Genomic DNA, 22473 nt, shown 5'->3' on the forward strand with positions numbered 1-22473 from the left:
AAAGTGGCAGCCCAACCTCCCACTGCCAGGGATCAGATCACAGCACTCAGAGCTGGAGCTTGTTGGGTCCTAAAGATCTCTGAGTCTGATCAACCTGTCTGGGAACCTGTTCCACTGGCTGAGTGTCCAAAGGGTGAAAAAGTTTCATCCCAGCAAGACAGAATGACTTTTCACTGCTAGTGACCTGCCCCTGGCTCTCAGGAGGGCTCAGATGTCCTTAGTCACCAGTGATGTCCCAGCTTTCCATGCAGGCCCTTGGCTGGTGACACACAGAGCCCACACAGTCAAGAGCACCAGGAAATGCAGAGCTCTTCTGGTGACACACAAAGGCTTCTGAATCAAGTAAGTTTCATCTAAGTTCACAATCAACTGGGCTTTTTTCATGCCCATTTTCTGTTACCTGCCCAGCACACTCAAACCACTCAAGATAGTTTTTGTAGATTGGAGTGTGAATGAGATATCTGGTGTCTCAATCTTCTTTAACTGGCAAAGCAGATGATTTTCCAATACCTTACTATGAAAGTCTTTGCAATAAAATGTGTCAGAATGTTTTAATATGAATGTTTAAATATTGCTCTCTGCACCAGTGAAACAATAATGGTGAATTCCAATGTGCAGGCTCTGGGTTATTTTGCTCTGCCACTGACTCAGGGTTTGACTTTGGCAAGTGATCCAGGATTTGGATAAACCACATGATTGACCTGACTGCCAGTCCTTTATCCCCGTCCTTTCTGATATACCTCATGTTCCTGAGTTTTGGGTTAAACCACAACATCAAGCTGCTGAAATAATGAGACTGAAGACAGCTCTGCCCCTGCAGATTGCAAAGCAGCAAGTCTGACAGCTCAAAACCAAGAAAAATAAAAATTATGCAGTATTTGATAATTTAAAACAGCTCAGGTTTTTGTTTTTGTTTTTTAAGTTAACCTCTAAGTTTTTTTCGGAAAAATACAGCAGAATTTTGAATACAAAGAATTTGTGCCCTGCAGCCAGCTGGCAGACACAATTACCACTAAGTAGAAAGGAAAGAAGTGGGTGAAATAGGAAGGATTAAGTACAAAAGCACAGGACAACAACTGGAGCTCACTGACTTTTTGCATTTGAATCGAGCATTTCAACTTTTGCCTAAATTATTCCCTTTGCTCTCAGACACACTCCCAGTCCCACAAATCTATGTCTAATGTTTTCATCTTAGCAAGGGAAAACAATGTTTCCTTCTGGATTTTTTTCTGCAGTGATTTGCTAGAGCACAGTTTTGCTCCCACTGCTCTGGAGTACCCTTGGAGCAAACCAGTTTGCTGCTGGACTGAAGGGCTCAGCTCACCTGGACTTCACCTGGGCAGCTGCTCCCTGCTTTGTCACAGAACAAACCCCCTGAGATCAGCTCCTGCTGCACACACACTGAGGCAGCTGGTTTTGATAAAAGTGGCCATTCATTCAGCAGGAGGGAGATAAAGGATGAGGGGAAAACGTGAAGTGCCTGAGGAGAATGTGACAACTCTCAGTGAGAGGAAAACTGCCAAGGACAAAGGGAAAGGGACTAAAATTCATGGCAACATGAGGTACCAACCCACCTGGAGCTCTTCTTTAAGAGCAGAGATTGTTTCCTGGATGCTGAACTACTGTTAAGTACCTCACCCAAAATTCATGCTCTGAACTGAAACATGGCTGCAGTTATGTTTGACTAGATGTGACTGCAGTGACACAGGTTTGTTCCTTTTTATTCTGTTGAGGAATGGTGGGAGAGAGACAAAATCCACCCGAAACAGTAGCGCAGAAGAACTTTTACCATAAGGCTTGCTCTGCTATGAGCAGGGCTTTGAATGAGGTCTGGTAGGGAATGATGATGATGATGATGATGATCCTGACAAGAAACAGGGCACTGTGAACAGGATCTGGAATGTTCCCTGTGAGGGCAATCCCATCTCACATGCTTGAACACAAGTACTTCCATCACAGGAACCAAAGCAGGAGGAATCAGAGTGTGCATAGCTGTGATCCCACTGGGATTACAGAGATATGGTGTCCCCTAATAAATTCTGGCACCAGTGCTCACATTTATCAAAATAATCAATTAGGCCTCTTAGATCACTACTGAAGTGCACTTTCATCAAGACAAGTCACAAAAACGCCTCAGAAGTTGCTTGAAAGGTTTCTCTTTTCAAGGGCAAACGTGTTAATTAATGGAGCGTCTTTCATGCCATCAAGAAAATTATGGAAAAAGCACAAACACTTTCTAATGTGAGGGAAATGTTTCATTGAGGAAAGCTATGAGTAAAAAAGCCTAGCACGGACTTTTATAGAATCACGGAATCATTAAGGTTGGAAAAGACCTCCAAGATCAAGTGCAACCTTGTCAACTAAACCATGTCCCCAAGTGCCACATCTCCTTGTTTTTTGAATGCTTCCAAGGATGGTGACCCTGTCCCAATGCCTTTCTGTGAAGGGATTTTCCCTGATATCCAACCTGAACCTCCCCTGGCACAAATTGAGCCCATTTCCCTTTGTCCTGTTGCCAGTTATGATGACTTTGTTCTGGGGGAAAGTCTTTAGGAAGGAAAACTTCCATCAGGGATCTGTGGGAAAGGTGTCCAGCAGAGCCTTCACATGGGGTGAAGCAGAAGGCAAAGACAAGAAAAGATGCAATTTTTGGCAGAGGATACACCAATGCCATTTACCACAGCAGCTCTCAGTGACACCAGCTCAGGCTACACGAAGCCAGATTCAAAACCAACCCACTGCAACTATTTTAAAATCAGATTCAATTAACATTTCTCACACACTTCTTCCTAAAGCTTCCATGATTACTCACCAAGTCCTGCCTTCATTTCATCCAGCCCCAGCCCTGCAATAGCCAGGATGAACTGGAGCTGGAAGGGAACAGCACACTCCATAACCTGGGGCTGAGGCAGATCCGGAGCCCTGAGGCAGAGCAGCTCCTCTGGAATGCACAGACTGAGAGGGAAGGTCTCACCCAGACATCAGCACCTTCCCTCTGGGAACTCAGCAGAAGGAGCAGATTATTCAGGGTGAGGAAAGGCAGCTTGGTAATTGTTTGCTCTCACCCAGTGGGATGTGTTTCCTGACCTGAGTGCTCTTTCATGCTCTGTGTGAACTCTTTGCCTCTCTCTAAGCTCTGCCCTGGCATCCTCACACAGTAAATGAGTAATTCTCCCCCTGGCATGATTCTGGAGGGACTTCTGATGCAATAAAAACCAAACAGGTTACTGCACTTTTTACAGTACACTTGTTTTCTATTGGAATGATCAAACAGTGCACAGCTGGCCCAAAGACGCTGCACAGTCTCTGTCCTTGGAGGCTTTGAGGACTGAACTGGATAAAGTCTGATGCCACAGCTGACCTTGCTTGGAACAGAATCAATCTCTCAATCAGTGACCAAGAAAGCAGGTTTAAAAGTGATTTAGTTGATTGGTTTTCAACTCAAAAACCCCTAAAGTACAACAAATAAAGGCCAACTCAAAACTTTCCACCTCAAACACTTCTCTCCACTGCTGTGCTGTACATGTTTCAAGGCCAGGAGAGATTTAGATTGGATATGGGGAAGAAATGTGAGGGTGGTGAGGCCCTGGCACAGGGTGTCCAGAGAAGCTGTGGCTGCCCTGGAAGTGTCCAAGGCCAGGGTGGACAGGGCTTGGAGCAACCTGGGGTAGAGGGAGGTGTCCCTGCCTGTGGCATGGGGTGGCACTGGATGGCCTGTAAGGTTCAACCCAAACCATTCTGTGACGTAAGAAATACTCCTGACCCATCCAGGAACCACAGGCCAGAGCCAAGGGAGCAGAACATCCAAGGACACAGAGCTCTGGGCTCTCAGCTGAGGATTTCTGTGCCTGTCCATGGTTCAGGAGGGCTGTGCAGACACAGAGCACAGGAGGATTGGAAGGCACTGGCAGAGGCTGCAGCATGAGACCAGTGCAGGGCACAGGCCTTGAAATCATCTGCCAGCACTGAGAGAAATCTAAAGAGAACTAAGGAAAGAAGAAATTAAAAAAAAAAAATCCAGCCTAACATTTTCCGTCCAGAATTTTCTGGTTGAAATCCCTTCAAACACAGAGCTTCAAGTCAGAAATAACACAAATTCATTACTACCTAAAATAACATGACAGAGGATGGACTTTATCCTGTGGATCAGAGGTGCTCTGTATTCAGCATTACATACAATGCAAATTTCCCATAATGACAACTCTCCATTTTTCCTATTTGCTTTTGTGGAAGAGATGAATTCTAATGACTCAATAACAGCTCATTGAACATTCCCTTCATGGATTACATCTTCATTGTAGCGAGCTTACAGGTGATACTGTTTGGATGTCTAATTAATTCGAATTAATGTACAATTCTGCAATGCAAACCTGGGGTCAGTTTGCAGTGCCTGAAGAAATCATCATCCAAATTAACACTGATTGGAAGTTAGGAGTCCCAGCAGTGTCTTGTTCACCATCACAAAGCAGTCCCTGCCTCATCCCTGCCAGACTCCAACACCTGAATTATTCTCTGCCTGTGTCACAAAGCCTCAAGTGTTCCAAGGGGAGTCAGAATTACTCATTCTTTTCAAGGAGAATGTTTACTATATGAAAGGACAGCTGTTCTTGGTGAACTTGAGGGTTCCAGGAACTGATAATGGACTCTGCTGCCTTCTATCTTGAGATCAATTAGCTCAGTACAGCCCCCATTTCTCACAGCAAGAGCCTCTTCAACAGGGGCTGACACACACTTCTGTTTATTCGTGATCTCCCACCCCAGTGGAGTGTCAGCACCATCAAGCCTCCCTCTAACTCTTGTCAGAGCCCAGGCACAGGAATCACAGACCTGGCTTTTACCATTGCTCCAGACTGAAAACTTTTGCACTCCTGCTTCCTGCTCCCCTGGACAATGCTCTAGCTGCTCCTTAGATGACTGGAATAAAACTATTTTCAAATATCTCCTTGTGGTGGGTTAGAGAAGAAGAAAGTGCAGCTGAGCAATAATGCAGACAAACCTCTTTAGCAAGGGGATGACAAGCACTGCTTGTAGGACTGTTCATGCATCAGGCTCTGATTCTTTAACACAAAAGAGCAGGAAAATCATTTCTGGGCAACCAGCAATGGGCAACACCAGCAGGTTTCACCTTACATATCCTGCTTCTCTGGTTTCCACAGCTCTGTTCTTCTCCACAGAATAGCAGGGACACAGGATAGCTTCACTCCTATTTATTCTAGGGATTAAGGAACAGCAGCTGTTGGTTGAAACACCCTTGTGGCAGAGCAGGAACCGAGATGCAGGAGGCACTCTCTGAAGTTTCCCAGCAGAAGGTGGCCACCAGCAGGTATTTCCAGGGAATGTGGCACTGCCAAGGAGAGTCAGACCTGCTTAACAGGGCAGGTTCCTCCTCAGTCCTCTCACAGATGGAACACAGCCTGAGTAGCAGACTCAGGCTCACAGCTCTCCAGCTCAGCAAATTTAAAAAATAGGAAAGTCTCACAATGTCATGGCCTACAGTGGAGGTTTCCATTGATTGTGGAACTACATCATGCTCAAGGTTAATCCAACTGGGAATGGAAATGGATTTCTAGCAAAATGAACAGGATTCCAGCCCCAAGGTACAAAGGTGTGCAGTTTGTCCTGGGATTTCTCCCCTTTTCTTGGTGCTGATGTTTGACCCTGGTGCAAAGCTGCTGAAATGTGGAGTTGGGCCAATTGGTTATCCCAACATCAGAATCTTCTCCAAAGGATCCTGGCAGGATCCCAGAGCTCTCAGTGACTGCCACTGCCACTCAATGCCAAGGCTTCTGTCAGGACATTTATCCCAGGGAGCCACTCTTGTGTGTGCACAGTGTTCCATTTCCACATTTCACAGAACTCAACTAGGAACTGCTTTCACACAGCCAGAAAACTGAGAATTATTTCACTATTTAAAGACTCAGACCTTAGTGTTTTGCACCTGATGGGATTACGCATGTTGATGCAAATCCAAATGCCACTCTCACAGCTCCTTTTCCCCACTAAATACCTGCAGCAGAGCATAAACCTCCTCAATTTCCTATATATCATTTTAACGCTACCTACTTATGTCATTTGGTGCAAAGCACCAAACATCAGTCCCAAATTAAGAGTTATTTAGCTTTTTCTTTCAAACAATCACATCTTTAAATGCTTCTCAATGATTTAAATGTTCATCTCTGGGGAAAAATATAAATTGATCTCCTTGATCAGTGTTGCTTCAAGTGATCTGATTGTTTCCTATTCTGAGTGAATTTCAAGTGATTTCTGTTATGTACTTCAGACCTCTAAAGTCTTTGTGAATATTCAAAAGGATAATGCAGGCTGGCAGAAAGACCATAATATGAACCATACACTTATTCATCTCCTTCCCAAATGAAACTGGATAAAGAGAAGATGTAAAACTACAAGGCAGCACATTCAGAATGCACTAGAGACTGTTTTCATGCAATGCCTCTTCTCCAGTGGAGTCACTGCACAAGAAATTCAGTGGGACAAGTTAAGAACTGAATTTATTAGAGATCAGACAGTTCTGATTTGTCTTCGTGACAGTCGTCCATGGATTTCCAAGCTATGCTGTCACTGAGAGCCATTACATCTCACACTTCACAGCAACAACTGCTGTCATGACAGAAAAACTCACCCTGGCTGCAAAATTCATTAGATCCTCTCTGCGCTTCTTCCCCAAGTGCAGAGTGTTTCATTGATAACAGAATTAGTACAGATTTACAACAGCAGCAAGAAAAAACCAGACTGAGTAGCCTTTACAGGAGGTTCATACCAAACTCAGCTCAGAAAAACTTGTAAGAGATTAGGGTTCCATAATTTTGTTTGATCTCTAGAACTGTGATAAAATGAGCTCAAGGATCTGTCAGACACAAACAACTTGAAGCTGTGAGTCAAATTACTCCAAATCTGGGATCCTAAAGTGAGTTTGTCACCCACCTGGCACATCAGATACCCAGATAATCATGGTGAAAACAAGGACCTTTGAGCACTGAGCTGATCTGATTGAGATCAATTGAACTGATCTCAATTGTTTTCCTTTCCCAAAAGGTTTTCCTATAGCTTTAATGGGAGACAGTATCAACAGAGCCCTGGTGAGCATGACCTGCCTCAAGATAGTTGCCATGGCATTGGCAAGGACTTGCAGAATTTTATTTCCATGGAATGAATGCACATAAAACATTTCCATCTTCGCTAACACATTCTCCCCATGCGCTCCCACCTCCTCTCTCTCTCCAGCTTCTCCTTTCTATGATCATAATTTCTCAACCAATCATTTCTTTTGTCCTTTTCTCCTACGCTCCACTGCCCCTACTCTCTCCCTGTATATTCCCTTCCCCCTCCTCTAATTTTTTCCACATTTGCCCATTATGGGATTTGTGTCTCAGTGCACCAACACTGCCATCTTTGTACACTGGACTAAAGGCCAAAATAGAAGCAATCAACAATCCAGAAGCCTGATCTTACTTTTCCATCTGATATCCCACACAGTTCAGCAATGCTGGACCAGGAGTGCTCTCCTGGCACCTATAAAATGTTTAAAGCAGTCATAATTCAAATGCACATAAACTAGAAGATTAAAGTCTGTAACCAACTGCTTTCCATATTAACCTTGTGCTGGCTACTGCAGCAAACAGCTGTCACAGTGGGAATGTGGAATTTAGTATTTAAGAGGGATAATTCAGTGCAAAAAGCAGCAGAACCAAGGGGTACCCAAGAGTGGTGCAGAACTCAGATATCCCAATTTATCATGAGCATATTCAGAAGCTCTGATAAAAAGGATTTTAATGAAGAAGAGATATTTGGGGAGGGTGGGTTGCAAAGGGAAAGTCACAACACAGTCTGTTTATTTGGAATTGCTTGATTAATCATGAAGGACTGTTTACTGACAGTCCATAAAATCAATTATGGAATGGTCTGGGTTAGAAGAGAACCTTAAAGCTCATCTCATCCCACCTTCTGCCATGGGCAGGGACACCTTCTGCTGTCCCAGGCTGCTTCAAATCCTGTCCAACCTGGCCTTGGACACTTGCAGGGATCCAGGGGCAGCCACAGCTTCTCTGGACACCCTGTGCCAGGGCCTCCCCACCCTCACAGGGAAGGATTTCTCCCCAGTATCCAATCTAAATCTCTCCTCTTTCACTTTAAAGCCATGCCCCCTTGTTCTATCACTACATGCCCTTGGAAACCCCATAATGATGAAAAAAAAACCAGTGTAAGCAATCCCAATCCAAAGATAATGACTCAGAACATCCTCATCCCCATGTCCACCACTTCATGGCATTCCTCAGCTGAGATTACACACTAACAGCATAAAAACAGTCTGAAAGTACCTTAAGAGAAAGCAGCTGAAGAGGAAAGTCCTTCTGGGGTGTTCTCTGAGAAGCACAGCAAAGAATAAGCACATTCTCTCCAGGGAAAAGGCAAATGCTGAAGGATATTGCCAAGTTATTCTGGCATTACATAAGCTAATTCCAAAAACACCTTTTTGAACTGTATTAGTCTGTGTTGTCCTTTAAAACAGAGGCATTCATTTATAATCCAGAGAGAATTTCAACCCCCAAATCTGAAAACCCCTGAAAATTGGGTTTCTTAGAACAGCCAAAGTTCTAACAGCTTCTGTGTCTAAACATCAGAAACGATTCCATCTTAGAAATGGGGTAAAAATGAATTAAGTGTGCTGAATCTTTTTACGAAGCAGAAAAATAAGACCAAATCTTTGAGAAGACATGGCTCATAAATCCCTGCCTTGGCACAGAACTGCAGGAAGATGGATTAATTCCATGAACAGCACAAAGGAACAGAAGCAGAATAAAAGAGGTGGCTGAAAGTAAAAAAGGCAAAGGAAACTGCAAAGACAAAAGGCCCTTGTTTAAATTTCTCGGATCCATGAGTAAGTAGTGCATGACAGTTTGTCAATAAGTGTGAGAAACTCACTCTAAAGACGAGTCATGGGTGGACTTCTGCCACCTCCAGGTGATAATGGAGAAATAATTTTGTATTTTTCATATATTTCAAAGGGCTCCCACATCAGACAGGAAGGTGCTCAGCAGGAGCTGCTTCACCATCAATTAACTCTTGGGTTCAGACTCAACACAAGCCTTTTGGTTCTTTGAACACAGATTTCTCAGCCCAGGGCCTGGCAGGAGGCACTTTCAGCACTCCAACCACTGCTCCATGTGACTGACACAGGCAGGAGAAGGAACAGCAGGCTCAGGACAACACCAGGACACCCACAGCATGGAAAAACAACCCTAAAAATTGACACAACCACCAACTCTGGAGGGGCTGGAGTGCCTCAACTGCTCAGTGTCACTTAATTAAAATCTTTAAATCACTTTGTTAATTAGGAACTGCACTCTGGGCCAGGTCAGTGACTGTGTGACATCAGTGGGTACCCAATCACTCTGAGTCCAACTGCAGCACAGATCAGGCTCATTATTCAGCAACAGGCTCTCCATCAGAGCAAAAACTCCTAAAAACAGGGACTGAGTCAAGAAGAGAGGCCCAGGAATAGCACAGGGAGTGCTGGATTAATCTAATTATACTGCTGATGCTTTTTGCTGGCAAGCTATTTAGCAAATACACAGCAATGATAAAAGAATTGCCTCATGCTGCTACTGTGGAAGTTAATTAAGATTTGTTTGGTGGAACAAAAGACAAATCAGGGTTGGAGAAAAAATCAACATAATTTTCAGTGTTTCTGACAGCTGGAGAGAGTGTGTTTTAAAATTGATTAAATGTAATTATCCCTGTTATTTTTTTCCACTGTTGATGCTGAAAATGACACAAGATTATAAACTGTAAGACAACATGCAAAACATTGTTTTGGGGCAAATTGTTCTCTTTTTTTTTAAAGCATGTAATAACCCACAGTTTTGCTTCACCAGCAAGTAGCCAAGATGTGGAAGCACCACTTGAAAAGCAGATCAAGACTGGAAGAAGTGAATGACATATCCTTGTGTCCCAGAGTGGCAAGAGGTTAATCCCAAATGGATTAAACATACATCCCCTCACTGGTTTAGAAATAGCAGTGCACCTACAAGCCTCTTGGTTTAGCTGGGACTCAGATTAGAATCCTGGAATTGTTTGGGTTGGAAGGGAGCTTAAAGCTCATCCCATTCCAGCACCCTGCCATGGGCAGGGACACCTTCCACCAGACCAGACTGCTCCAAGAATTCCTTCCCAATATCCCATCTATCCCTGCCCTCTGGCAGTGGGAAGCCATTACCCCTTGTCTTCTCCCTCCATCCCTCATCCCAAGTGCCTCTCCAGCTCTCCTGGAGCCCCTTTAGGCACTGGAGGCTTGTTTAAAGTCTCCCCAGAGCCTTCTCTTCTCCAGGCTGAAATTTTCATCCTCTTTCAGTCCCCAAGTCCTGGAGTTTGATTTTGAGGACTGACGTCTCATAATGACTTCAAATCATAGTTTGGACTCCAGCACTCCTGAATATTTGGCTGGAAGAGAAACACACACACCTCTTCTTCCACCAGAGCAACAGCTTCTGCAGCAAAACACTCATGGCTGCCTGACTCACTGTATTCCTGCTCACAAAAACATGGTCAGTCTCATCCATTATATGTTCTAAGTATTTTTAGGTACAACTAATAGAAATGTGCAGAGCAAAGCCACATCTTTTTGTCACCAGCTTTTATACTATTTAATTCTGCACTAGGCTGAAGCGTTGTTCCCAGCTTATCCTAGGAAACCACAAGCCAAACCATATGGGTAGAGTCCCAGGAGTTTCACAGAAAGAAGAAGAAAAAAGGAAAATAAAGTGTGTTCTCCATATTCTAAGCACGGCACAGCCGTGAATGACAAAGGCTTTTCTTTGTCTTGTTATCTTTTAACAAAAATTCCCCAAAGAGCTGAACACCAACTCATTAACAAAGCTCTGCACATGAATTCACAAACAGTTTCAGGTAGCTCAGTTCAAAGCATTTCTCCTTTGGCTGTGAAGTCTCAATGGCATTTGAACAGAAGGGAGAAATCAGATTTTAGGCTTCACTTCAAGATTATGATTTAATTGAGGACTTTTTTTTGAGGGGGGCGGGTGAAGGATATGGTGAAGAACTGGAACAGAGAGCTAGAACCGACTTCAGATAGAAGGTGAAAAAACTTGCACAGAGACAGTGCTTGTGAAAAGGAAGCTGGTGGGAAACTGGTTCCCAGTGATTAACAAATTCTCAAATGCCCACATTAGCCTTCAATTCAGGAAGGACATTGAGGGGCTGGAGTGGGTCCAGGGAAGGGAACGGAACTGGGGAAGGGTCTGGAGCACAAGGAGAAGGGTCTGGAAAACTCCTGAAGGAGCTGGGGGAGCTCAGCCTGGAGAAAAGGAGGCTCAGGGGTACCTTGTGGCTCTGCACAGCTCCCTGACAGGAGGGGGCAGCCAGGGGGGGTCAGGCTCTGCTCCCAGAGAACAGGGACAGGATGAAAGGAAACAGCCTCAAACTGTGCCAGAAGAGGCTAAGGTTGGACATCAAGAGGAATTTCTTCATGGAAAGGGTTGCTAAACATTGAAAAGGGCTGCCCAGGGAGTGGTAAAGTCCCCATTTCTGCAGGCGTTCAAGGAAAGCCTGGATGTGGCACTCAGTGCTCTGGGCTGGGTGACAAGGTGGGGATTGGTCTCAGGTTGGATGATCTAAGAGGTCTGTTCCAAACCCCACAGATTCTGTGATTCTCTAACTGCAGGTGTAGCACACCCAGCAGCATTAAGATCCAAGGGGAAATTGTTCACTCAAACATGTCTTCAATGAAGAACAGAAGATACAGTGGGTAAGGACTGTGAGAAGGATGACAATTAAACAAGAAGGTACTGGAAGCTGAAGGAGAAGCTGGCTGAAAGCACTGCAGTCCAGTAAACACCCAGAGAAAAGTCTGGAGCAAGACAGGATACAGACACAGATTATCCATCAGGAGACTCACACTGAAATGATAAAACTCATCAAGTCAAGAGAGGAGAGAATTCTCTCAAACAAAACTGAAGTCTATGTGGGAGAAGATCCCAGCACATCTGATCTCCTCACTGATGCTCTTTGCTGTTTTTTGCAGCAAAGTATCTTTGCTGATACTTTGAGGAGACTGAAGAGCCTTGTGCTGAGAAACTCTTACACATCAGCAGACAATAAAAGTAAGCACATAGATTGTATGTAGCAAAAGAAACAGAAATTCTGAAAACATTCTTCATGAACAAAATTCAGCAACTGAAAATGAGTCAAGAGACTGGCAAGAGGCATCACTCCAGTTTAACTTTAGTAACTCACAAAATGCAGCTGTGCTGTCATGCTTGGCCTGCAGCAGCCACAGTCACTGGATTTTCCCTCACCTGCCAGTCACTCAATCAACTCCTGATGTGATGCTTTGGAAAGGGGTTATTAAAACATTTTCTGTGGGCTGATGCTTTGGGAAAGGGGATTAAAACATTTTCTGTGGGCAGGCTGTACAGTCCTGCTGAACACTTCCAAACTGTCTTACCTCAAACATCTCCTGCTCTGTCCGTCGATGATCATCCAGGAGCTGCTCCATGTAGGTCAGATTTCGGAATTTTTCTAGGTAGGTACTGTACTGCTCTCGCAGCTGCTCCTCTATCTTCTCATACTCATCCATGAAAGCAGGGCTGGAGAGAAAAAGCACAAAGTCCTCAGTGAAATCTGCCCAGAGAAGCTGTGTCTGCCCCACCCTTGAAGTGCTCAAGGCCAGGTTGGATGGGGCTTGGAGCAACCTGGGATAGTGGGAAATGTCCCATGGCAGAGACTTGGAATGAGATGAGCTTTAAGGTCTTTCCAACCAAACTACTCTGGAATTCTAGGAGTCTGTAAATACTGCCCTGTATGTACAGAATTCTGAAATGCAATTTTGGTTCTGCAGTTTCCTTTCCAGGTCTGCTAAACCAGCCTCAAAACCCTTTTGTTTTTAAGGTTTCACACTGCTTCAGAGACTGAAAGCTCAAGACAAAGCCCCTCACTAAACCATGCTGCAAATTGCATAGAGCAAAGAGAAGGTTTTTGTGCACAACTCCTGTATTCTTTCACAAAGGCACAAAGGCAGCATTTTGGCCCCCTCAGAAGGCAATGTTAAGTTAATTATCCTGCTGTTCCATGACTGCAAAAAGTTAAGTGTGTAGCACGGCTGGCAAATCACCTTCTTTGCTGGGGACCTGGTACAAACGTATGCTGAGCCATTATAAGTTTAATTAGACTGTGTGATGAAGTGATGGTGTCATTATATCAGAGCTGACTGCTGCCCCCCAAAAACCTCTGCTGCTGCTCAATGCTTCACACCCACCCAATGCACATCCTACAGAGTGGTACTGATCAAAATGTGTATGTGAACCCAGGTCATTCCTTCCACCACTCATTTTTCTAATGTTTCCTTTCTTTTTCTATTTGGTATCTAAACACCTTTATTGCTCCAGCATCTGAAGGGGCCTATAAGGAAGCCAGAAAGAGACTCTTCATCAGGAACAGTGGCAGCACAAGTAGCAATGGGTTCAAATTGAAAGAGGGGAAATTTAGGTTTGATATACAGAAGGAATTGTTCCCTGTGAGGGTGGGCAGGCCCTGGCACAGAGAAGCTGTGGCTGCCCCTGGATCCCTGGAAGTGTCTGAAGCCAGGCTGGATGGGGCTTGGAGCAACCTGGGCTAGTGGAAGGTGTCCCTGCCCATGGCAGGGAATGGGATGGGCTTTAAGGTCCTTTCCCACCCAAACCAGTGTGGCATTCCATGATTCTACAGATTTTCTGGCAGGCTGCACCACTGCCCAGAGCATCTGATCCTAACAGGGGCTGCAGAATGAAGTTTTTAATTGGTGCTTAACGCCAGAAGCCTCTGGGAACAGAGGGACTGCTTGCACCAGTTCCATCCTTTCTGTTCACACTCCTTCCTGCAGTAGATAATCAGCTCATGATCTTTACCGAACACTTTGGAGAGTCTGCAGCCTCTTCTGACTTCTTTCCAGTTCTGATTTTCGTTTTTCAATCTTGGCCTCCAAATTGGCTTCATCCAAAGCCACATTATTCAACATGTCTTTGGTCTTTTGGACTTGTTCCTGAAAGAGAAGGATGGTGAACCATGGCTGGCACTGGAATAATTAAATTTATCTTTCAGATGCTGAACATTGTTCTGGATAATCTCATCTGTGTTTACTCAAGTAGGCAATGGAAATTAAAAAGTTCTTTGTGGCCAGGATAATGAACTAACTGGACATTTACATATGTAAAATACTGAATTTTTTCCTGACATTCTTAACAAAGGAAAAGAACCCACAGCTTTAACTTTAGTTTTCCTTCTCACTGAAAAGGCAGTAAAAGATAGGAAGAAGCCTATCTTTTGGAATCATTAAGGTCTTTTTGGAATGTATCTTAATGGAAACGTTAAGATAATTTCCAACCTTAATGATTACATGATTCTCTGAATAAATGCAGATGAAAAATGCATTTGTTTCTTGGTACTATGAATTTTAAGCTTCCACCATTTTTCTTTTCAAGATAGAAGTTAGTTTTATAAAGAACTTCCTATATCTGAACAGCTTCACCCTTTTCTAAGTCTTGTTTTATCAATTTTTTTCCAAAATCTGGGAAGTATCTTGAACATTACAACATGTGCTACAGGAACCAGGAGGGGAAGTGGGAATATTCCAATTTAATAAAATGAGCTGAGTCCACTCAGTGTGCTCATGCTCAGGAAACCATGAGGGAGAGAGGGAGAGGGAGGATTTCACTGCTGGAATTCCAGCAGTAGCTGTTGCTCAGCTCCAGCAGGTCATTCCATGAGCTGGGCCAGGATTAATGAGCTCAGTGTGTGCCACTGCTATTTCCCAGGAAGCCAATCCCTCTCTACCATGCAGCTGTCAGCTCATCAGTGCTACTGCTAGAATAAGAAATGCACATTAACAACATTTAGTGTTAATTTAGACTGTGGGTAGGAGCAAAACAGAACAGAAGAGTGCCTGGAACATCTATTGATTATCCACTGGCTGTTTAAACCTGGAACTACACTCCTTGTAATTCCACACTTGGACTGAGTACAGTTTGCAGTTAAATAACTCAAGTAATCAGTAGGAGTTAATTAACCACCCTCCTCACACAGTGCAGCTGCAGGGTCAGAAATTCAGGACCCAAGCACTGGAGCAAAGACAGTGCTGCTAAGTGCAGACAGACAAAAAGTCCTTCAAACCAAGAGCCACAGGACACCCTGGCAGGGCACTCACTAGCACAGTGCCAGCTCTCCTCACTCAGCCCGTGGCCAGCTCAGCTGTCCTGATCCAGAGCCCAGCTTCCAGCTCCAGAGGCACCAGCACTTTTTGTGTCACCAAGGTCACTCCTTGCAGCCCTGACTGCAGAGCTCACAGGGCTCAGACAAGGTGTAAATTTCTGTGCTGATTTCGACAATTTTTGTCCCTCCTGTAGAGCTCTTGGGGTGAAACTCCTAACAGAGGCAGGGAGTATGACTAGAATATATTTTCTCCCAAAAGAGAAGTGCAGCTCTTCGATGCACCAACTGGAGGAATGTTTGTGTACATTGAACCAACACTGCTTGATGAACTGTTTACACATCTGACGTCACCAAAGTCTGTTTTAGCCATTAACTAAGTTCAACACTATTAACTCACCTGGTGCAGCTTCAGGTGATGGCTCTGCCACTCTTAACCCCAGGCTGTTGATAGAAAGAACTAATTTCTTCTTGCAGCAGAGAAATTATAATTTTACAATCAAATAAACAGCATTTTGCTTACCAGAACGCTGTTAATGGCAATTTTCATCACCTTCTCAGCCTCATTTATCTCCAAAGGTCTGGCAATAGATTCTGTCCTCGCTTCCTAGGAAATAAAAATGCACCAATTTATTTAAACACTACAGAAAGGAACTAATTTATGCAGAACTGAGGGTGATCAAGCAATAATGATAGGATGATCTGCATAATAAATGGGGTAGGACTTAGTGTTTATTCACCAAGGCTGAGATGATTTAGAGAACAGGAGATGATGAAAAAGTGAAGTGAGTTGAGAAGAGCAGGGAGCAATCAAGGCACTTTTCCAAAACCAGGTGAGTGCTGTGTCTGGTATTCTCAAAGGCAAATTTTTGGCAACTGCTGTGGTTTTACATGTGCAGTAAGATGTGCAAGGGGGACAGAAGATTTTATCACTTTACAGCACAACCCACGAAAACAGCAGTGCAGGAAGAGGAGCACAGTGTCCCAAAGTGTGAAGCAGCAAGGACTACAAAGCCACCAACCCGTGCCAGGCAGGTGAACACTCAGCACTGACCCTGCCAGAGCTCCAGGAGCCTTTGCACAACACTCTCAGGCACAGGCTGGGATTGCTGAGTGTCCTGTGCACAGCCAGGAGTTGGACTGAATGATCCTTGTGGATGATCCTTCCCACTCAGGCTATTCCATGATTCCATGTGCCTCCCATGCCCATGTGAGAACTGCATGCTGCAGATGTAGAGGCTTCTCTGGTTCTGACAACCAAGTGGGTCAGACTCCTCAAAAAAACCCCAGTGATCCCTGTTTAGATGCCAAAGGATTAAAAAATCCCTTCTCTTCCGCTCTCAGCAATTCTGGGGACACATGGGCTTGGGTGTAATTGATGCCTTAAACACTGACCTGGTCATTCTATAAAAACATTGCATTACTTGCTTGGCACTGGAAGGGGAAGAGAGAGAATTTGGCAGCTCAATGTCCCTAAAACAATCTTACATTGGCAAAACATTTGGTAACAGGTGGAGAAAGATGGAGAAAGCATCTCTCTAGAAAATATCTGATTAAGATTAAGAACCTAAAAATGCCACATTGCCACAGGCTGTACCCAGCCCTCAAGAGGAGGAATTCTGGAAGCAGATCCAATAACTTTGCTAAGATGCCATGCCAGACACTCCAGACTGCACAGCTCAGCTCCCTCCCCACCAACTCCAGGCCAGGGAATTGCAGGGTGAACCCAACCTGGGAGCAAACAAAAAAGCAGGTTTTTGTGCTGATCCTCTGCTGGGTGAGGTTTCTGAACAATCCCAGCACAGGCTGCACAAAGGCTTATTTTCCTGGCATGAGAAAAGGAGGAGAACAAATATTCTGTAGGTGAGAGTGACAGGAGTAACATCTGTTGGTGGCAGTGACAGCTTATACTGCCTGAAGCGCTCATGAACATCCCTCTGTCCACAAAAAAATACAAATTCCAAAGCAGAAAGTTAATTTGGGTAAAAATAAGATACAAAAAAATCTGTGCAATATAAATTCCCAAGTAATTCCATAGGCAGATGTTTTTGGAGGAGGGTGGGGAAGAATAATGTAGCTCAGTTGCTATTTTGGGAATATTTAACATTTCAAAAGCTCAGCAAAATCCTTGTTTATTTGTGAGGCCTCTGCCAGGACCAGCCTGCTGCAGACACTGCCCTGGGTTCAGAGAGTCTGTGCCTCACAGCCAGAACAATCCAAACAAAATACCAGGGGGAAGGGAATTACTGTCCTTTCCACTTGTAAAAGAGATAAAAGGAACAGCAAGGAAGTCTGTAGTCTTTAATCATAAACAGCTCCCTCACCAGCTCCCCTCCAGCAGCCTGGTGAAACACCCCAGAACACACACAGGGCACTGCACTGGGGCAGGGCAAGGAACTGACGGGTTTGGAGAAACTTCTGAGGATCTGCCCTTGTAGCTGGAATATTTTATGCAATTTTGATGACTTTCCCTCTGCTGTCTTCTCTCTAACACCCCTGAAGTTTCATGTACAGACCACAGTGTTCCACACAAATCCGCATTATTTTCTAAAACAAGGTTCGGTCCTACAGTCACATCCACTTGGAAAAAGCTGTCAGGGAAATGCAGAGCAGTGGAAAAGCTGGAATTTGAATTTTCAGACTGTGGGATCAGGGTTAAACTGGAAAAGGAGGTCAGGGCAATTAACTCCCTCACAACTCAAGAGATGGAGAGGAGAATCCTCTGTGCACACAGCCCATCCCTAAAACTCTGCCTTGGAATGTGCATTTTCCACTTCACTGGTACAACAGCGACACTAACCAAAGTTTAACTCTCTGGAGTAGTAAGTCTAAGTGGAAAAGATATTAAATATTATGGGAAAATAGTATACATAATGGAAATATAATGGAAAAATAAATATATTTTGAATCTGTCAAACCCACTGACGTATTTTCTGCGGATGTCTGTCACAGCTTCCCTGGGTAACTGTCACTGGGACATTTCCTGCTACTCTATGAACAGAAAATTACCCTATGAAGAGGAAATTTTTATTTTTAATATCTCTTTTCAAGAAGGACCCTCTGCAAATGCACTCATCCCTTCCTTCACTGGGAATCTCCACCCAGGAGCTTCATTCTCAGTTAACAATGAGGAACCCCTATTGCAAAACCCATGCTGCAAATATGCCCAGTGAAGCATTTTCAACTGGTAATGGACTTTCATTTTTATGGACCAAAAGTTGATAAAGCAGCTTGCTGTGTGCCTGATGTAAGGAAAAATGGATGCATCCATCCTCCAAGCTCCAGGAAGGAACAAAGGCAAGCAATTAAGCATGACCAGCACACAAGCCTGCTGATAAATGTAGTGTAATAACGTGTACTGATGTGCTCAAGGTCTAGTACAGGTTTCTAGACACCTTTTTTTGTGGTAAGGAACACAAATTAAAGCTTTTTTTCTGACACACTGGTCTTGCTGTGGCTGCCCCATCCCTGGAAGTGCCCATGGACAGGCTGGATTGGACTTGGAGAAACCTGGGATGATGGAAGGTGTCCCTGCCCATGGCAGGGCTGGAACTTGGTGATCTTTAATGTCCTTCCAACCAAACCATTCCATGACTCTTTTGCTGAGGTTTTGACCACAGGTTAAATCTTGTTTTTCAGGAGTTCTAAGCCTGATGCACACAGCAGTAACCTCCTCACAGCCACTTCAGCCTCCCTCCAGCAGGATTACATCTCCTGCTCCCTGCAAACAGGGGTTTGGCAATTCCAGCTGTCCATGCAGGCCACCAAACTTTGCTTTTGGGGAGTCTATTATTCAGGGAGTTCACTCACACATACTGGGATCCCATTTTGCCAATGCAGGGCATGGATGATTAGGCACTGTTATACAGAACAGGAAGGCACATGAGGCACGTTAATCCTTCTGAAGGAACCTGACCCTTCCCAACAGCCTGTTTTCCCCCTCAAGACAATAAAGTCATGGGAATTGAGAATTTTGCTGCTTCCAGACTATGCTGCTTGTTTTCAGGCTCATCACAGCAGTCTCCAAGGGGAATGCACAGAGACATTGCCCTACTCAGCAATGCAGAGCCTCAATCAGCACCCAAAACCCTCAGCTATCCCAACATGTAAAACCCATGTCACAAGGAGGTCTGGGACAGACAACTGACTGAAAAACATAACTTTTTAATGGACCAAAAGGAATCAGAAGTAACCTGTACATGTGGTTCTGCTAAGGCAGGAAAGGGAACTTTAAAGTTCTGTGACAGGGATGGATTTCCACTGCTCTGTCCCCTTCCCACACACCCCACCAGGTCCATCCATATTCTGGCTCTGGAGCTGATGCCACTGATTCACCCTGAGCTCACAAACCCCAGGATGTGCCTCCTGTGATCTTCCTACACCCTCAGAATCGTCACCATGAATTTACTTTGTGGAAGGTTCGAGTTTTTTGAGGTCTTTACTGCACTAGTAAAAGCTTGGATTGGTCCTCAGGACCACAGGGTGTCACTTCATGGGTCCTTAGCCAGGAAGTGGCTTGAGATGTCTCCTCTAGAGCATGCGAAGGAACTCTTGTTCCAGAGCAAAAGCTAAGCCTGTGAGTGAAATTCCCAGTACAACCAGCTGGAAATGGCCTTGGGCAGCATGGGTACTGCTGGCTGGTTTTTAAAGGAAGAAGGAGCAGGGTTGGAAGGGACCTTAAAGCTCATCCCATTCCAACTCCCTGCCAAGGGCAGGGACACCTTCCACTGGACATAACTGGTCCCCAAATTGCAGGAGAAAAGTGCCACCCACCACTTTACACCTGGTGCCATATCTTCAAGCTACATACTCCTGGGAAAACAAAATTATTTCTTCCTTAAAATACATGCACAAAACTGGCTGGAGCAATCTAATATACAGGGCAGTATTGATTCAGCATTGTATCACAGCTGCAAGGGTTAATTCTGGCCTCCCACTTTGCAATGAGCCCACTTCCTCAAAAGTCATAGGTTAGGTTTGGGCTGCAAGCAGGACTGTTCAAAAAAACTGAAGCAAACCAAGTAATTCTCCAGGGTTATGACAATTTCAAGTTACAAACTTCCACTAGAAATCCTATGTGTGGCAATTTTGTAACCCCAGCCCAGGAAATGAGAGAAATTAATTTATCAGCCTCCCCCAGGCAGTGTCTGGTATCCAGAAGTAACATTTGGCAGACGGAAAAATGCTTCCAACATTCTCAATAAAATGATTTTTTTGCAGTTAAGTTCCAAAGAGCAGGGAATGATGCAGCCATCTCTGAAATCACATCTCCCTCTCCCCTCGAGCAGCAGTGATGGGGGGAGGAAGGGCTCGTTAATCCAAAAGGTGGGAATAAAAGATTCAAGTGAAATGTCCTTAGTGGCAAGGCTTTGTGCTGGAGCTAACACTGCCTCAGTTCCACAGCTGGGTCTGAATGCCTTTGGCTCTCTGAGGACTTTAATTCCAGCCTTTCCCAGCTGGAATTAAACTTCCATCACTTTGGGAATAAGTTGGAGCTGTGGGCATCCATAACAAGAGCAAGGAGCAGTGCCCTGTGCTCACTCCAAAATTTATCCTCCACAGACTGGCAAACACTTCATGTGGCTGTTTAAAGCTTTAATCTACCAAATTCAGCGATTCCTTTCTTTACAGGAGCGGATACAGGGAATAAACACTTTGCTCAAGGTCACAGATGCGCTAAGTGCCAAGAGGAGCATTAAAAACAAGCCCACTGCATTGTCCATCTTCAGCACAAGCTAAAAGCCTTAAGAAAAAAAAGATTATTTTCATTTTTCTTCAGTTTTACAGGGCTTCCAGCTAATTAAGAGGTAAATAAAATGAAAACAAGCCTGAGAAGGTCAGAAACCTTTCTGCCTGCCTCCAGCACAGAGGCAGTTTCCTTCTGGATTTTTTTTTTTTTTGCTTCATTATCTTTCTGTGTCCAATAATTCAGCAAGTCTAAGCAGGGCAGCTTCCTGACAGGCTCCTGCTAATGTGGCCACAGGACCTCTGGCAGAAGCAGAGTGGGAGGCACTCAGAGTTATAAACAGCCAAGAATTTTCTCCTTTTGGATTTCCAGAGTAGGATAATACAAGAGAACCCTTCCTCAGCTGAGCACAACTGACCTTGAAAGCCTCATTACTGCTTTATTCTGAGCTGAAGAATGCTCTGGACCAGCTCATCAGCCCTCCCTTCCCCCAAAGATTAATCTGGCCATTTCTCCCACCTTGACTTGTTTTTAGGATACAGAGCACCACTGGCTTTCCCAACATCTTTTTCCATGGCAGCTCTGTAGATCCCAGGAAAGGGAATGCATGGGGAAGCAGGGCTGCATTTTGTCTGAGTGCTGACATTAATTCTCTTGTTTTCTTGATTTGGGGTTTGACAGCTTTAATCACACACTGGTATTTTCAACTTCTTATTCTCTCCATCCATTTAGAAATGTGTAGGAAGACAGAGAAAGAAATCCAAACAAAATCTCCCATCCCCACCTCAAATCCAACTCAGCCCCCACCTTCCCCATGCAAAAAAAACCCAGAAAACCAGAACTCAATATTCCTGGCTACTCTTCCGAAAGTAGTTGTAAATATTCTGAAAATTAAAGTTCCATAGCAATGAAATGCAGAGAAGGTGCCCCTGTCAGGCAAGGAGACAATAAAGATGAAGATGTATTTCTCTGTGTATGGAATTGGCCTTTTATTTAGGGATCTCACTGTGTGGTACCAAACCCATTCATCAGCTCCACTAAGCTCTACAAATCCCAACTGCAATTTCTGTGCTCCAAGACTTGGACCAGCCAAAACTGGAAACTGAAAATTACCCTCCAAATGTAATGCATAAATGTGTTTGAAAATAAAAATTCTGTCTTCAGCACTGCCACAGAACACCAATAACCTGCACTGTGCTCATCCACAGCTGGGCTAGAAACAACATATTCCATGGAATTCAGTAATTATATTTCTGATTTTTATCTGACAACACAGCTTTGGGGTTTCTTTGGGTTTTTTCTCCCACATAACTCACCAACATCATAGTCTCAATTCAGCAAACCCCACAGGTTTTGTTTCTTTCTCTGTGGTTAATTAAAGATTCTTTTTGCACATTACAGATTAACTTTGGAAGCAGTTTAGAACTACAGAAGAACTATATATTCAGTCAGGGAATAATGCATTTGCAAAGGCTTCAGAAAGGCACAGAACCACATTTCCAAGAAAACAGACTTCAACTCTTCCCCAGAAATATGCACATACATTTACAGCTCTATCTCCAGTAAATCTAATG

General features: G+C 44.3%; 1 protein-coding gene across 2 annotated transcripts in view; it reads right to left on the reverse strand.

The window, feature by feature from the left end:
• Positions 1–22473, reverse strand: part of IFT38 (intraflagellar transport 38) — a 56894-nt gene that overhangs the window by 24501 nt on the left and 9920 nt on the right. For both annotated transcript variants that reach the window (XM_085075075.1, XM_085075074.1), the window contains exons 6-8: positions 15737–15820; positions 13917–14050; positions 12479–12620 (exon numbers count right to left, since the gene is read on the reverse strand). In XM_085075075.1, coding sequence (XP_084931201.1) covers positions 12479–12620; positions 13917–14050; positions 15737–15820 — 360 coding nt within the window. The remainder of the gene's footprint in view (positions 1–12478; positions 12621–13916; positions 14051–15736; positions 15821–22473) is intronic.

The sequence above is a fragment of the Lichenostomus cassidix genome, chromosome 14, assembly GCF_008360975.1.
Source record: "Lichenostomus cassidix isolate B80296 chromosome 14, HeHo_3.0, whole genome shotgun sequence".
In the NCBI taxonomy this organism is placed as follows: domain Eukaryota; kingdom Metazoa; phylum Chordata; class Aves; order Passeriformes; family Meliphagidae; genus Lichenostomus; species Lichenostomus cassidix.